Raw genomic sequence first — 16,551 nt, forward strand, 5'->3', positions numbered from 1 at the left:
TGATCAGGCCACGGAAAACGGGGAGCAGACGGGAACGGGAAAGATCCAGAGAGTGTGTGTTGTGGAGCCCCGGAGGGGGAAGACGTAACATTTCTACGTGTCGACGCGCCGTGCTGCGTTGTTGCACTGAAAGAAAGTCTCTATTCAGCAATGTATAGCCAAAAACGCAAATTTGCTGCCCTACATGCATCTACAGTCACCCACAGGTCGATCACACGAATGGCCACACGAGTGATACGCGAGACCTTCTGTGAAGCTTGAGAACAGTGGTGGGTCGCCGCATTGCAATCCTGTTTGCCGTTCACAAAAACCAGGGTCCTTTGGCTAGTAATAGTACAGCTGTAACATTTAGCATTACCGTCGTGAACATGGTTGAGGTTAGATTAAAATGAAAAAGAGAAGCAGTCGTTTCGATGATGTACGACATATTCAGGAATCTGTTTCTGTATCGTTTATCGACGTTCGCGGAAAGGCGCGGCTTGAAGACTGCGGCGCAAGCTAGGTTTCGAAGTGAATTTCACGGATCCAAGCCGTGAAGCCAGCAAGCAGGCAAAGGTAAGAATCACTCTTGCCGTTATCCGCCGCTGGATCCCAACTAAACAACAGCACGCACCCCAGTATCGCGTCCCAAAATGCTTTGTGAGAAGAAAGGAGCCGAATTCAAGAGGGGAGGAGGAGGGAAAGAAGTCTGGTTTTGCAACGTGGTGTCCGTGCGGCAACTTGGCCTTTGGGTTATTCTGAGTCGGCCACGGATAACTCTGGGGACGGACGGGATCAAAACCACCGAAAGCGAGGAACATAGAAATGAATTCCCGACTGTAAATTTACCAGATGGGATTATGCAAGGCGCCGGAAAGAGACTGAACAGACGGCTGTTAGACGGCAGGACAGGAGACAAAGATGAGCTGGTTTGAATTCTTTACATGTCACGTCCTAGAGTGTAGGTCCATGAGATAAAGGGTTCATAGCGGTTTACACCCCTTGATACTAATGAACTGATGGGACAAGGTCCTAATGCATCCCAAAAGAATACATAACCTTCAAGGTGAGGAGCTACTGAATCCAACTTTCGAGATCAGAAAATGGAACGACCAAAGAATGGAGTAAAAGCAATGGAGAACACGGGAAACGCGGGAGAAACAACAATTTTTGGTCTTCTTCTTCGTTCTTTCGCTGGAGTCGATGGTCGATCCTAAACATGCCGAATGAATGAAGGAATCGCGACAAGAAAAATGCAATCATGGTATAGATAGTATAATGAGAATGCGCTCGTCAGAGCGATACTTTTGGTACAAACGCAAAGAAGGAAACAGTGAATCCAAATACCAATGAATAACGCTATGGCATCACTTTGCCGCCCTTCGCGATAATTTAAAGCTCCCAGATCGTATCACCGACACCCATTTGATACACGCGTCTCCAACTCGATCAATCTTCTCATTATGGCCGCCACAGAGTTTGGAAGGAGATGTAGGCCTGTAGGTTGCACACCTATTTGGTCAACGCGCGGATGACCTTGGCCGAGATGTGGAGGAAGAAAATAGAGCCAATGAACGAGAGAGAGAGGACGAGTACAATGAAAGGGTCTCTATAAAAGAAGAAAAGTTTCGATAAGATATTTGAGTCTGAAACATGGGAAGTAAAAAAGACACGTACACTCGAAGTCCTGGAGAGTCGTCCGTATAGAGTTTGAGCATGGTGTTCGATGATCCACCAGCACCAGCAGCGCGAGTAGAGTTTGGCCGCGACACTTGCGCGGATCCCGCCGCACGTCGTCTGTTAGAGTGACCTCGTCGTTCAGTTCCTGTCTCTCCTTTCAGATTCTATATTTCCACACACCGAATTTGAGCGCCTGGGGGTTTGGCAACGGCGGAACCACGGGGTGAGGCGTCAGAGTCGGACTGTCATATAGAGCAGCGTCAGTTCCATGAAAACATACAGTGAAGATGGACAGACCATGGCGATGTAAATGAGAGTGTGAGTGTAAGGAGTGTGCTGGCAAATTCGGAAAGTGCAACGTAGGTGTTTGTGATCGTGGGAGAATTTGGGGTATAACGTGACCGACGCGTCGGGAACAGAATAATTAGCACCCCCTAATCTTTACCCTTCTTGGCTCCATTTTGCAACGCAACAGTTAATGCTAAGAAGATTGCTCAAAATGCGGCATAAATTTTTCTAGAATATAACTTATCTATCCAAAAGCGATGGTAGCAACTTCAATATTACCAAAGCCTTTCGCTACTTCAATAAGTGTGTGTGGGCCCTTGGAGTATTTACACCGATGCCGCTGAACCACTATTAACTTGTCTTAATCGAAAGGCACAGTCAAAGCTCTTTCATGTGCTCTCAACACAGTAGTGGTACAGAAATACTGATATTAAAGCGACATATATAATCACCATTGGCGTGGTAAGGTTCCTATGCTACGCTCCTTCAAGCACGAAGCTACTAGAGGTCAAATTTATTTTCTGAACACGAAGTAGCTAATATGAACTTGACTTGAAAGATATGTTGTCTCGCAGGGTGCATGTAGATTCACAGTCTACCTACCGCAGCCTATTGTTCTCTATAGAAGACATAGCCCTGTGGCTTTACGCACAGAGAGCACTTCATTTGTATCATTAAACGACCAAACTCCAGTGACAATTAATTAAGAAACTCCAGATGCCGCCTTTGTATACAGCCTCTTGTTATCACCTACTATCCCATTCTCCAAGGGCTTATCAAAGGGGAGACCGGCCAAGATCTCTAGGAGACAGTATCGTGTGATGCTATCACGAAATCTCTCTCATTGTAGTGCCAAAGATTCTTGGAACTAGATGAGCTCCTAGCATGCAGGAAAGTGCTACGGTGTTAACTTGGCGCCATCCAAATCACGACCGCAGTTCCTCGCCACCTGTCTGTGCCTTCAAATGTCCATCGTGATAAGTTGACACGAGGATCGCACATTCCGAAATAGGTTAATTGAACAAGGAGTGTGGCTATAGCTCTGGCACTAACGGTCAGCATAGCTAAGATTGGGCTCATCAGGAACCAGCACCCCCTTAGGTAAGCAAAAGTTGGCTTACCTCCGAACCTTTTCAACCCTTCTGCACTCACACTATTCTACATTTTTGAACCACAGATATGTAGGTTATGCTTCTTTGAACACATCTGTGGTTTTTTTTTTCAAAAAAATTTTGATCTCAAGAAGTTATAAAGATTTTAATTTTTTTCCTTTTTTTTTAGTCTAACACGTCAGAAATGGTGTTTTCTCGAGTTTGGGAGATTTTCGAAAATTTGACAATGTTCTTTTGGCCGCTTATATAATGGTACACGTGACCACACGTGACAATAAGTCACGCCTAAGTAATACCTCTCAGACTCATTATGGACTTCCAGAGACTACAATTTGACCTCTGAGGTGTAATTCTATTATTGTGGGCATAAAGGCTAGTAGTAAGGATTGTATATGCACATTTATGAATTTTTTTTTTTTAAACTTTTTGTCTGAAACCATTTTCCGTCAACATAACTTTTGATTTTTTTTTCGAGCTGGATTTTGGCCGCTCTTGGCGCCAAGCCCATTGATTACGTAAGGGTGCTGGTTTCTGATGAGCCCAATCTTACAGATAATTCTTCTTCGAGGTTGCAGAATAGTTTGGCGAGGTTCATAAGAATGTACCTTTGTGAGGCTATTTCCCATTGTAGTTTACTCAGATGATGTATCTTGTAATTAGGCGTTCAGGTTTTAAAATATACTTCATCAGAAGCTCGGCTGGGGAAACCTGACTGAATGAGTTCGATTCTGGGCTCACACCCATCACATTCTAGTCCGGCTCGAACTTCTCGGGCAGAGCACTGCCTATGTAGCTCGCGATGGGTAGCCATCTTGTTGTTGAGATAGAAAGAGGGAGCTCACTAAATCCCCGGAGCTCATTGAATCTTTAGGCAGAAATAAGTCTGACCATCTCCCCGAGAGAGATGGGTCAATCCAACTTTCAGATCGGTCGGAGCAGCGCGACTCGGTCCAAATCGACATCCACGTGACTTTTCATTTTCTTCGGTCTCGCGATGTTGTTCCCTTGTCCAAGTTGTCCTGCATTTCCCTTGTCGTTCCATCGTTCTTAACCGGACTTCTCTTCTCCCCTTATCGCTACCTTACTGAAGCCGATGGCTACAGAACTGATCCAAAGTGTTCAACAACAGGATCAGTTGGTTGGGTCCTCTGACGCTCGGAGGCTGGAGTAACGATGGATCGATGTCCAAACCTGAAGGTTGCCTCAGGAACAATGAAAGCAAGAGGAAAAAATTCACTAAATTCTTGTCTTCACGACTGCACAGTCCTGACGTTCAAGTCCTTCATCTCATTCCAATTTGACTTTCGAATTGAACACGAGGCCAAACCGTTCCGAATTCCCGATTTCTTTAGACCGTCACGAGGTCCATATGTTTTCCTTATGTGGTCCTTTTAGCCTCTTCAAATTCCCTCCAGTCGACAGGACGGGCGAATCGGTGTGTACACAACGACACGGAGTGAAGCGGTTCGATCCAGTTCGGATCGTCTTCTCAAGGGAGAGATCACTCTTTACGGGGGCCTGTCTAACCTTATCTCGGTCAAGTTCCATGACATACACACGTTATAGCTGCACACACAACGGCCACACGCACTCCAAAGCGGGCGGCTTGGCTGATGATTTTCGGTTTTCCCAACCGGGTTGAATTAAATGTCCTGGTAATTACAGTTTCTGTGATGCAGAAGGCTATCCCTTCCGGCCGGGCACACAGGCTTAATTTGGACGAAGAGTTGACCTGCCCTGCTCTCCGAGTAAGTACTACCCGTTCGCTTACCGTGGGGTGTGCCTCGTGTCTATCCGTTACTTATATCTTCTAAGCCCTTGATGTTTTGCCCGAATGTTTGGACAATCGTCCTCCCTCTAATCTCGCACGCGTAGCACTCCGCCACCCGTTTGCCGCCCCATCCACCAGCGCTACGCTTTCTAGCTAGGGCTATACACATCTTCTCTACCTCTACTATATACTCTACTTCTCGTAAATCGTCTCCTCTTTCAATATCGTTGATCGACTACAATGCTCAGTGTTGGCCCAAGCTCCAGCTGTGATGTGTGCTTCGAATCTTTCGACACCAACCTGAAAGCACCCACTTCAATAACATGCGGGCATGTCTTCTGTAACCAGTGAGTGTGAATCTACATTCATGTCTCTTATCAAGCCGCTCATTCACGTCTGGCGTCTACAGGTGTGTCCTCCAATTTCGGGCTGCACAAAACAATACGTGTCCCATGTGCCGGACTACCTATGACTTCCGCTACTGCGCGAAACTTCACATAGACGCTGATAGCCTGGCTTCGGAGCAGCAGAAGGCGGGTTGTCCACCAGAGGATTTGGCACTGGCCGCCAGGCTCCACCGGGCAATTAGCGCCATTGCAGACGAGGGTATCTCTGAACAAGACCTCCGCCAATTGATCATGGACGCCAAGGCTTTCCTGCATACACAACCCCGTAACCTCGTGAGTTTTCCATTGTTCATTAAAGGGGTGCCTGAATTGACACTTTCCACGCAGCATAAAGACCTTAGAATCGCTTATAGAATGATATCATTTCTCTGCGACACCAAGTCGGCGTTCCGCACCCAAACCAAGGAGGTACATGCTTTGAAGAAGGAGGTGAAGCAGCTAGAGGAGTGCCGTGCGGAAATTGAGAAATTGCGGGCTGAAAATGAGAATTTGTCGCAGGAGGTTGCGAACTTGGAGAGTGAGCAGACGAGACTGCAGAAAGAGCTGGATGAATGTCAGTCTACCCGGACGATGGAACGCGACACCGCAGATGCCGTCGAAGAAAGCCTGAGAAGGCACATTGAGCGCATTCGCGCCGATGCAGCAGCAGCCAGAGATGCATACCTTGGATTGGTTAGGTGAGTTGATCTTCGTTTCCATTTTGTAACTTAAGTTTACTTACCAGAATGAACACAGGATGGTTCGTGTCTGCTTTCTTGCCATTCAGACTGAATTTAATCTCATCAACATATACTTACCACAGAGCAACCGCCTTTCTACGCAATATGAAGAACTCAGAAATCAGCTTTCTCAGAGAACCGTCAACGCTGGTCAATACAGCGAGACATACAAATCGAGCAATTATGTTTATTCTAACTCCTCGTCTGACCTCGTCAACCCTCTTTTGGACCGAAGAGCACTCCAAGGCGTTGCGATGCAGGATCCCAAAACACCATACCTAATATCTCCTTTGCCAGAACTCACTACAGCCCTATCTGACGTTCCACTTCCGGAGCTGGACGAGGACAACGAAGAAGATGACGAAGAGGAAGAAGAGGAAGAGGAAGATGGGCTGTCTACACCCGACAGCGACCACCCGAATGAACGAGAATTCCGTACCCAGTTACCTCCCTCAGCTGAGATGGCGCAGCCACTACGGTCAGCCCTCAGGCCAAGCTACGAACCTTCGGGGTTGTCGCGGACAGCACCCATTTCGGAATACCAAGGTCGTGCCAGATCGAGTTCCAACCCCATCGAACACGTATCACGGAGCCATAGCCCCGCCGAAAGTATTGTGAATTCCACACCTCCAACCTCGCCCCCAGAAGATGCGAACAGGACGAGGCAACACCAATTCTCTGATCATCACCTGCACCCTACCTACAACTACTATCAAGCCAGCCGAGGCCAGCCCATACCATACAGTCGGAACCAACGCACGGAGAGCGTTACCTCCTCGACGCCATCATCCTCATCATCGCCTTCTCATCGTGTGCAAGAGGAGGAACAGCAGCATACTTCACGTTTTCCATCTCCCTCGCTAACGACCACGCCACAGCCGAATGCATACCAGTCGCGTTCCACTGCTGAGCAGCGTGCAGCTCCCGCGCAGCAGGACAACGTGTCCAGCCTCGCGCGTCTGCAGAGCATTTTGACCGACACGCACAGTTCTAGTTACAGTACCAGTTCTATCTCGGCGTCCATGCCGGCTCTAAACTCTGGAAGACATTTCCCTCCTTCTTTCAGCATCAGCAAGGGCATTGGTAGCAGCAGTAGCAGTAGCAGTAGCAGTACTGCGGTTCGTGAGGCTGCGGTTCAGCGTGAACAACGTCCATCGCCACCTTTACGTACGGATTCGTCTGCCTCGACTAGTTCATACTCGAAGATGTCTAATCAGAACACCTACGCCAAGGCACAATCTTCGACCAGCGACCAATTCAGCCACCTCCTCGCGTCGCATTACCAGTCCTCATCGTCATATACACCCATGCCCTCTACCTCTCCAAACACTCAGAAGATGTCCACGGCCAGCGCGCAGGCACAGAAGCTTGAAGCGGAGAGGAGGGCGAGGAGGATAGCTGAGGAAGAGGAGAGGGCTGAGCGACACAGAGCAGAACAGGAGCCACCACCACCACAAAAACTGTATTCAGCTTCATCAGCTGCTGCTGCCGCTGCTTCTGCTAGGAAAGAACAGCAACAACAGTACTATTCTTCGTCGTCGTCGAATAATCGAAGTCTGCAGTCGAATGGTCTGCCAGCTTCGAATTCTTACTCGCGAAGCTATGACCAGGGTATATTCTCATAGCATTTAGCCCACAGACAATCAAATCTCAAACCGTTGTCATTCAATTGTTCATCTTATTTTATTTTATTTTTCAGTCTTCTTTCTCTCTCTTTCTCTCTGTGGACAATTCAAACACCACCTTTACTTGAATGCTGGTTTGGGCTTGTGTGGCTTTCGTTATTGTGTACCTTCTTCTGTATGTACTTGTGTTATATGTGTCTTGTACTACATTGTTGTACGAATGCATTACAATCAATCAATCAAACAAAGCATGGAGTTTGGAGCATGACTACTAGAAAGTTACACTGTAGCACAAGATTTATCATAGGCTACTCTATATCATCCTGACATATATCAGTCCATGTGGTTTGCGAGCCTTGCGTCTATTTCTCAAAAGAGCGTCAATTGAATACCAAATCCCCGCATTGTTTCGTAACTCAAGTTGGCCAAAGTCCGTAAATGCAGGAAATAATGCAACCGCTCAGGGTCGAGCATTTGATTCGGAGAAGTGAATAGAGTTGAATGTCTACTTTATGTTCCATGTCCTCTAAACTTACATTTACTGATACCAGAGTAGGTCATTCCTTAGACCAATGGGGATTCCTCTGCAGCGGAACTCGGAGCATTAAAAAGAAACAAACAATTGAATTGCGGGTATTTCTTTGCCATGATTTGCCCATGCCAGGGCATTAATATATATTGCATTGAAATAGTGCGTTATCAGAGTCCCATCTTAGGTGGCCGATGATAGAGGTCATTGGTGGTGGTATCGTTATGATGATCAGACTATGGCATCATCCCGAATTCATGATTCACTTGTGGCAATTTCTGGGTCCATGGTCAGCTGGTTAAACCTGTCCTGTTCGAACAAGTTCGTCGGCATCCACTGACAAAGGGGCACAATAAAAACATCAAATTTCTTTTTGTATTTCACTGAGCTTGAAGTGTAGGTCCCCTGGACGCCTGATGCAGACGAGTTTGGTATTCTCAAGGCAACGCCATCCATTGGGAAGAATTCTTCTGATGATATTCGCAGATAGTGGCGCATTCAACGGACTACTTACACCCTCATTTTGACTAACGCAAAATGGCTTCTTCAGGAAATGACAGCGTATTTCGAGAACAAATGTTTGTTCGTTCGCGAACCTGCCAAATTTACATATGCCAGGCCCCGGGATGCCTTCATTCCAGGCCATCCACTGGTGGAATCGAGAACTTGGAAGCCAGCAGTGAAAATGGGACGTTCCGAGCTTTGGCTATCTTTACGAAAAATTGGGGCCAGCCACTGGCACGGAACCATAACTTTCCCGGAGAAGCCATAAAACTGAAAATGTGACATTGAGTGAAGACACGAAGGTATCGAAACCGAGGTTCATCCTTTTTTCCTTCAGAGAATATATTGGGAAGCGTGTGTACGAGCCGCCGGATTCGGTTGGACAGTTGAACCTGCACCACACAAACAGAACCTTGAAATGACAGTACGATAAGCCGGATCTTCTGCGTCTATATACCAGTGATCTTGTGCCCAAGCAATCCTTTGTTCTACAGCATTTGTTGCACTTCTATGGCCTTTGATGTCCTTGGTGGGCTGGGTATGTGTCCTGGAATGGATTCACGTATTCAAAGAATCGGAGTACATACATAGGTATGCTGCGGTTGGTGAATTACAGAAATGGTGTACGTGTTTTCTACGCTAGCGATTATCGTATATATTAACTGCAGTCAGTCCATGATGAAGTAGCAAAATGGTGGGAATAAAAGGGGCAACATAAATAACGAGATATACGAACGAAATGAGAGAAAAGCAACATCAGGGAAAAAATACCGTGATGGAAGGAATCTATGTCTTCGAGGGAGAAGAACCGCATTGATTGAGCCCTGCACCGCACACCTGGGCCAAAAGAACCCAGAACAGGAACTTTCAAAAGGAATCGTAAGCTTAATAGGCGCTGTGGAGTTCGACGCAAGGAGAAAGGGAGGACCCACCAAGCCCACAAGCACACACAGTGCAAGTATTTTCTTGTTCTTCCACCACATTTGCCGTCGGACGGTTCTAGCACCTCGTCGAAAGGCTGTAGCTTGACCAGCCATGACATCCGTCTTGTCAACGAGCAATTCAATCCGCTCGCCTCGACTGAGTATCTGCTCCACGTTCTGCACCATGATGTCTTTCACTTGGTTAAGTTCTGTATGAGCTCGCGTAAGCTCATCCACAGGTGGATCGGTGTTGTAAGTGTTCATCAGGGAGGCGATTGTGGGACCGAAACTGCCTTGCAAGCCATATGCTGGGACTTCATCTATAGATGACGATGAGGGTGCAGAGATGAACTGTCAAGAGTGAATACAACGTGAGACTTCCTTACATTTAGAATAGTTGAGAAGATCGGATTCTTACCTTCCGTTGGAGATCAGTTAGGAAAGCAAATGGCATTCTCCTAGAAGCAAACACGGATAAGCAAATGCGAGAAGATATTGCGTCAATGCAACTACGCACCGTCCAGCGGAGTCATCTGCCATCACAAGATAGGTGTATCCACCTTCCGAGATGTAATGGAACAAGAATTGCTCCCATACCAAGGTCAATTTGCTGTTCGAACGAGGATTCAAAGCTTGTTTTTATTTTTTGTGTTCCGGTGCAATATTTCCCTACCTATTGTTAGGAGGAATCTTTGATAAGATTGTTTGCGTGGCTAAGTACACGTCATATTAGCAAAAAGCATGACAGTGCAACCATTGAATGAATGAAATACCCTGAGAGAAATCCCTCTTCCCTGCCTGGTGTTCGGCAAGGATAGTTTGACCTTTGGCTACCAAAGCATGAATCTATGCCCCAATAAGTCACACCGGTAGATCGTTTTAAACTTGTAGTGCTCACCAGCGACATTTGGCAGATCTGGGATGGCTTCTGGGAGGAGGTGTTGATATGGAGAAGAGCAAGGCAGCAGTGTTGTTAACCCCACTCTCAAGTTCCCACGCTGTGTCAACCTCCAGCCGTCGTCACTCCGGCAAGTCACTCCTTGATCTTGGACCATGTCGAACGACCAACAATATCACGAACATGTACGTTCCAACTGTTCTCAATGCGTATGTATTGAACATCTCTAATCAGATGAAATTTGTTCTATAGAGAACAAGGTCTTTCGTTCATAAGAACACATCTGGTTCCCAATTTCAACATTCTCCCAAATGGTTCAAATTTTGTTTGACCAACTACAACTAATACCCTCTACCCCTACTACGAGGATGCATCTCAATTCTGCTTGTTAGACCATAAGACCTCGATTTGAGCAAATTGTAATCCTTTCAATTCGTCGCGCTCCTCTTGGGCACATTACTGAATAACATTCACGCGAAGAGGTTGTATGAACTCAATCATACACCTTACGTCCATTGAAGAGGAGGAACACCACTCTCTCAGAAACCGCCCAATCGCCACTGTCATGATTGAATGAAGTTTACAATGTATGTACTGCTCCTTCACCTCACTATATCCATTGGCCATAACTAGACTTTGTGACTGACAGCACAGTTTCCGATAGAGTTATCATTTACACCAGGTGATCATCATAGAGCATGCGACAAACACGCTATGCTCGTTTGTTTGTCTGCACCAACTCGTATCGCATTCCGGTGTTTTGTGGGCGCTTGCTATTTCTGCCGTCATCACGCCGATGCTCATCCGAGCCTCGAGGCAGGGATTTGAGCAACCAAGGAGGTTCAAGCCCCCGACGTCTTCATCCGCGCCCATCGCGTGGAACGAGCCCCAATCGATGCTCCTACGTGGTCTTGCCTCGGAAAGGGCAAAGATTCGAGAAGGTCCCTATCGAGACTGCGGTCCCAGATCGTGACCACGTCCGTGATTGTCAATTCCAAGACCCCTTCCACTTTCCTCACGAGTCCCTTATCGCCCGTCATTTAAGGCAGTTGAATTGCGCTATCGCACCAGTGAAAAATGCCGCTGCTTTATGACCACGCGCTAATGCAAACATAATCGAACAGCCTTTTTGCGAACGTTTGACTAAAACTGTAGAAAGGTGATCCGACATATTGACAAGTTTTGGCGGCATTCTTCTTCCATGCTCCAAACTGTCGGCTTCAAAATAAATCCAGAGATCGCCTAAACATATCCCATCGTTCGTTCAATGTTCTATGACTTTCATTAATGAACTGATCATCGCGCTATGACCGAAGGCCGTTTAAGCTTGATCATACAACATGAAATGAAAAAATTTTCACCACCTTCGGAATAGAAACTATACGACATTACACGACTCTCTGATGTTTTCATGTTCAATCTGGCACTCAAATCAAATCATCGCGATGTACACACAACCCGCCAGAACGGATCGCACCCTCGTTCAAATCCGTTTCTTCTTTCGTATGTACTTAAATCTAAATAAAAAGTGTGTCTTTGACGTGTACAGGTAAAAAATACTTCTGTACGACATGGAGCCCAAGCTATATCTACCGTGTTTGAAACTCAAGAGAAGTTGAATGCCGAATTTACTTATACCGCAGGTGGACACTCGATGCTTGATCGATAACAGATTTTCACAAGTGCCATAATTGATAAAGTCAATTGCACAAAAAGGTACATAGTTCACCAATGAACACTCATTTCATGATCATCGAAACGAATCAAGGTTCTCGAGCTTTCTTTGAATCGTATGGCGGAATATAGAACGCCGTTGCACTGGTGACTGCACACGTTGGGTGGCTTTTACAGGCATATCATTCATCTTCCAAGATCTACATCTTTGTTCTCTGGACGTTCGTTCTGGTTCTGGGAGGTCTCTCTTGTTCCTTTCCTTTCATTTGGATTGTCGTGGCTCGTGGTTTTCTTTAGTCTGGATTGGGTTGATTCGGCTCAATGCTGACATGATCATGATGAACGCAGCATGAAAGCTTCTCCTCTTCTGACAGGGAAAACTGGAAAATGTAAGATGGGAATGTTTTGAAGAAAGAGGATTATCCAATAGCACATAACAAAATAGAAACCAGGTGAAAGACAGCCAACAAACGCGAGAAGCGAAGCAACCAAAGAGTGAAAAAAGGATGAGCTAACAAAGCATGTCATGATGACATATCACACCTCGCATCAATGGGAAGAAAAGATAAACTTCAAATGATATACAATATATTATGGTACAAAGAAATAAAGAATAAAAGGAGGCGAAGAAAGAGTAAATTGTTCTCACACACTGGAGAGAAGCCATTGGGGGACTGAAAAAAAGACGTGTACAAATGTATGTGTGTGATGTACATCTATGCGACTATGGGTGCAATACATGGTGACGAGAGCTAATGATAAGAGAGCTTGAGATGATAAGAGAGAGAAATCGAGAAAACGTTATGAGGTCATACTTAGTACACATGTAAGTCAGTGAAAAGGATCCTTATCCTCGCCTTATCCTGCCTTCCTTCCGTCCTTGGAATGGTCCCAAACTCTGTTTCCGGAATCCTTCTTTCCAATATAAATACAATGGATCTTTTTATCATCCATACATCCACCCGATAGCAAGGGAAATTCGGTATTTTGGAGTTGAGAGCGAAACTGCCAACTAAATTCGCAACCTGTTCACCGTAGTCGAAGTCGTGTCAATGTGATGCAGGACAACGTGACTCAAGCTATTCCACGCGTCATACTCCTAATCCACTAATGCTCGCGGTTCCACGATCGCAGGGATGCAACGTTTGGACTGGGCGCGCTGAGGGGCGCAGAGCCCGCCGTCAACTGCAGACCAAGTGCATTTCCAAACGACTCAGATTCCACAGTTCCACTAGAAGCATCAATCGCAGGTGCAGAACCCCGCCCACTCCTTGATCCACTGCCCCTACTATCCCTGTGACTCCTGTGTCTATTTGTGCGATGTTGTTGCTGGCGATCCAGCGCGGCGTGGCGACGACCAAGCTCTCCTTCCTCGTCTTCCTCTTGTTCCTCGTCTTCCTCCTCCTCATCATCGTCGTCGTCCGTAGATTCTACAGTCAAAGGGAACGGCGACTCCTCAGGGAGCGGAAGATGGTGGCCTCGCGTATGTATAGGTGGCGCGCGACTTGCGCCCGAGCTGCGGCTGTAACGGTCACTCGAGGAAATTGAGCGGCTGTCATCGTGGCGGTAGTAGGACTGCGAACGTGAGTGTGAATGCGAATGCGAGCTCGAATGTCTTCGGTCATCATCATTCCTGGATGAGTAGGCAGAGGAAGCGGCAGGTGCATGGCTACTACGCTCACGCTCACGCTCACGCTCTCTTTCGCGTTCGCGGGGATACAACAGCTCGCCCCGATGGTCGCGGTAATGGTCTGCAGATGTCGGCGACCTGTATGTACCCGAAGATGGTCTATCATCACGACGACTGCTGGAAATATTCCATTGGCCTGATGCCGACTGTTCATGTTGCCGTTGGTGTCTGTAAGAAGACCGATCTCCTGAATCAGTCTGGTATCCAGATGCAGATCCAAAGCCGTTCCTACTCCTTCCACTTCCACTGCGAATTACACTATCGCTGTTCTGCTGCATGCCCCATCCATACTGCGCACGCGGGTCAACAGCCGTCGGTGACCTATATGCTGCATCGTTCGCAGCAGTGAGCCTACTGCTGCTGTTCGTATACGACGCGACCGCCGGATCCTCCTCCGGCGGCAACACGCCAACCATCGTGACGATCTCGCGGGGCGGGGACATCTCCAGCCCCAGACCCGCCGTATCGCCTGCACCCGCACCAGGACCTCCGCTGGGCTCGCTGAACGACGCGCGCGTGCGCACGCTCGCGCCGTCCGAACCCAGTTCGCCAAATACCGGCGCTTCCTGCCCTCCAAGCATGACAGGCTCGGCCCCAGCCGCGAACGCTCGCAGACCCGAGATGAGACTGCCTGACTCGAGGTTTGAGAGCGGCGCGGTGCCCCAGGTGTCGCTGCTCAGCACAGTGCGGTGCGTGCGCACTGACACGATGGAGGGGGCACGCTGCTGCGTTTCCGCCTGAGTCACCTGTAGCTGAGACTGAGGTACAGTTGGGGACAGAAGGAGGACGGGCGACGCTGGACCGGCTGACTCTCGGGATTCCCGTCGTGAGGGGGTTCGCACAGGTGGGTCGGGAGGTGGTGTCGAGTACATCGACGCTGGCGGTGGTACGATTGTCAGCGGTTGGACCTGACCTACAGGAGGTGCTGGCGACATGGCAGCGGAAGCACTGGCGCCCGTACCCGTTCGCGAGCGCGGGCGGGATTGGTGATGAGGTGACCGCGAACGCGAGCGATCATGATGCAAAGACGACGTCGATGACGAGATAATAGACGGCGGGGCCTCTTGCCTATACGGACGCGTCGTCTCTGACCGTCTGCTGTACTCCAAATCCGAAGATTGGTGATGGCGATGCTGGTACATAGAATTCGCCGAGCCGTGTCTACTCGACTCGTAAGCAGCTGTAGGCTGCACTGATGAATGTCGGCTCGGACCAGCCTCAGCCGGAAGAGCAGTATAGCTTCTACCTGGGTATTCTTGCGGTGAGGCCGCTGTTGATGTCCTACTACGAGCGGCCACTTGCTGTCCGTTGACGAAGCCGGCTGAAAACTCTTTGAGGTACATGCCCATCAGCGAGAACTGATCCAAAGGCTGGGCAGTGTTATCCAGCCGCGATTGCAGGGTCGACGCTCTCGATGATGATAGGTATGCGGGCACATATGATGAAGACCCATTTTGAGGATTATGTACAGTCTGTTGCTGTTGCTGTTGCTGTTGTATTGAAGGCGAAGACCGGTAACTGGCCTCATCGTAATGCTTCGATCTTGACTTGCCTTTTCTATGGCTCTTGCTGTCCATTTCATATGGGTATCTATGTGGAGAAGCGATTGGCTCGGGGTATCGGCGCGGTGATGAAGGGAGCTCGATGACTCGCATGCCCATGCCAGATTCAGAGACGGCCTGCTCGAAAGTGGGAACCTGGTCGGTGGGAATGGGCTCAGGAGGTCGAGGTAATGGATTGTGGGTATATCGATGGGTTAAAGCTTGTGCACCTTCGAGTTGTACTTTTAATGCAACAACCTGGATGCACACTTGAATTAGCTATGGAAGCATTGGAAAATTTATTGTATAACGCACATCTCTGTAGTGAAATACCAATAGTCAGCAAAAGATCATAATTGAAACAGTAGATCAAACGCAAGAAACGAACTTGGTCAGACCGTCTATCATCGTCTTGTAACCTTCAGTTTGGACAATTGCCAGAGTCCGTTCTTTTATCAGCGTATCGTGCAGTATTTGCATTCGCTCCTGCATATGGGCAACGGTATTTTGCAATGAAGCCTCTGACTGCTCCAGTTTCTGAGTCTTCGCCAACGCCGCCCGTGCTTTCCTCAGAGCAATGCACTATAAACCACCCAATAGAACACCAAACATAAGTGAGCTCATTACCGCCAGTGAAACAACTCCAAGAAGCAAAAGATATCGAAACTCACAGCATCGTCCGCGCGATCGCGGAGCCACACGTCGACTTCCGTCGTCACCTCCTCCAGCTGCTCCGGCGCCGTCTCCCAAGATATTGCAAGCCTCTGCAGCAGATCGATCTCCTTATGATCGTCGATATTCTCTGGCCTGTCGACATGTAACTTCTTCATTTTGTTTGGCTGGTATAACTTGCGACAGAGCGGGCACAGAGGCGGGCTGTTCGCGTATAAACAACTATTCAATTATAACATGAATGAAAATGCAAGGGGTAAACGTTAGCGCTCGTCATGAATATAATTTTGGGGGTACAGGGCGGCGCTTCTGCATAACTAGTACGCGGCAACAATGACTCGGATATTGCCATTGTTGTGCCCCAAAACAACACTCACTCGCGACAGAAGATATGGCCACACGCAATGGCGTGAGGTCGTTTGCCAGTCGATTCCCATGAGTACTCCGAGAGACAGACATCGCAGCGGCTCGACGAGTGTAGGACGAGCATGCAGGCTCCAGTCCAATCCAAAAGATAATATCAGTCCACCAACGTCTGT

General features: G+C 47.9%; 4 protein-coding genes across 4 annotated transcripts; 1 reads left to right on the top strand and 3 right to left on the bottom strand.

Moving 5' to 3' along the window:
* Positions 1-1,491: 1,491 nt before the first annotated feature.
* On the bottom strand, positions 1,492-1,959 carry JR316_0011745 (Arf guanine nucleotide exchange factor sbh1; the record flags this gene model as incomplete). The annotated part of the gene is made up of 4 exons (XM_047897390.1): positions 1,492-1,588; positions 1,657-1,776; positions 1,840-1,901; positions 1,957-1,959. The coding sequence occupies 4 exons, from the start codon at positions 1,957-1,959 to the stop codon at positions 1,492-1,494; spliced, it is 282 nt and encodes a 93-aa protein (XP_047743799.1).
* Positions 1,960-5,070: 3,111 nt separating this feature from the next.
* On the top strand, positions 5,071-7,581 carry JR316_0011746 (uncharacterized protein; the record flags this gene model as incomplete). Its single annotated transcript, XM_047897391.1, has 4 exons — positions 5,071-5,177; positions 5,240-5,510; positions 5,565-5,914; positions 5,973-7,581. The coding sequence occupies 4 exons, from the start codon at positions 5,071-5,073 to the stop codon at positions 7,579-7,581; spliced, it is 2,337 nt and encodes a 778-aa protein (XP_047743800.1).
* A 1,819-nt stretch (positions 7,582-9,400) lies between these two features.
* JR316_0011747 (Vesicle-associated membrane protein 713) lies at positions 9,401-10,077 on the bottom strand (the record flags this gene model as incomplete). Its single annotated transcript, XM_047897392.1, has 4 exons — positions 9,401-9,478; positions 9,547-9,888; positions 9,956-9,995; positions 10,055-10,077. 4 exons carry the CDS (start codon positions 10,075-10,077, stop codon positions 9,401-9,403), a joined length of 483 nt encoding a protein of 160 aa, XP_047743801.1.
* Positions 10,078-13,216: 3,139 nt separating this feature from the next.
* On the bottom strand, positions 13,217-16,170 carry JR316_0011748 (uncharacterized protein; the record flags this gene model as incomplete). Its single annotated transcript, XM_047897393.1, has 3 exons — positions 13,217-15,619; positions 15,716-15,922; positions 16,012-16,170. 3 exons carry the CDS (start codon positions 16,168-16,170, stop codon positions 13,217-13,219), a joined length of 2,769 nt encoding a protein of 922 aa, XP_047743802.1.
* Between the last annotated feature and the right edge of the window lie 381 nt (positions 16,171-16,551).

The sequence above is a fragment of the Psilocybe cubensis genome, chromosome 11 (assembly GCF_017499595.1).
Source record: "Psilocybe cubensis strain MGC-MH-2018 chromosome 11, whole genome shotgun sequence".
NCBI lineage: Eukaryota > Fungi > Basidiomycota > Agaricomycetes > Agaricales > Agrocybaceae > Psilocybe > Psilocybe cubensis.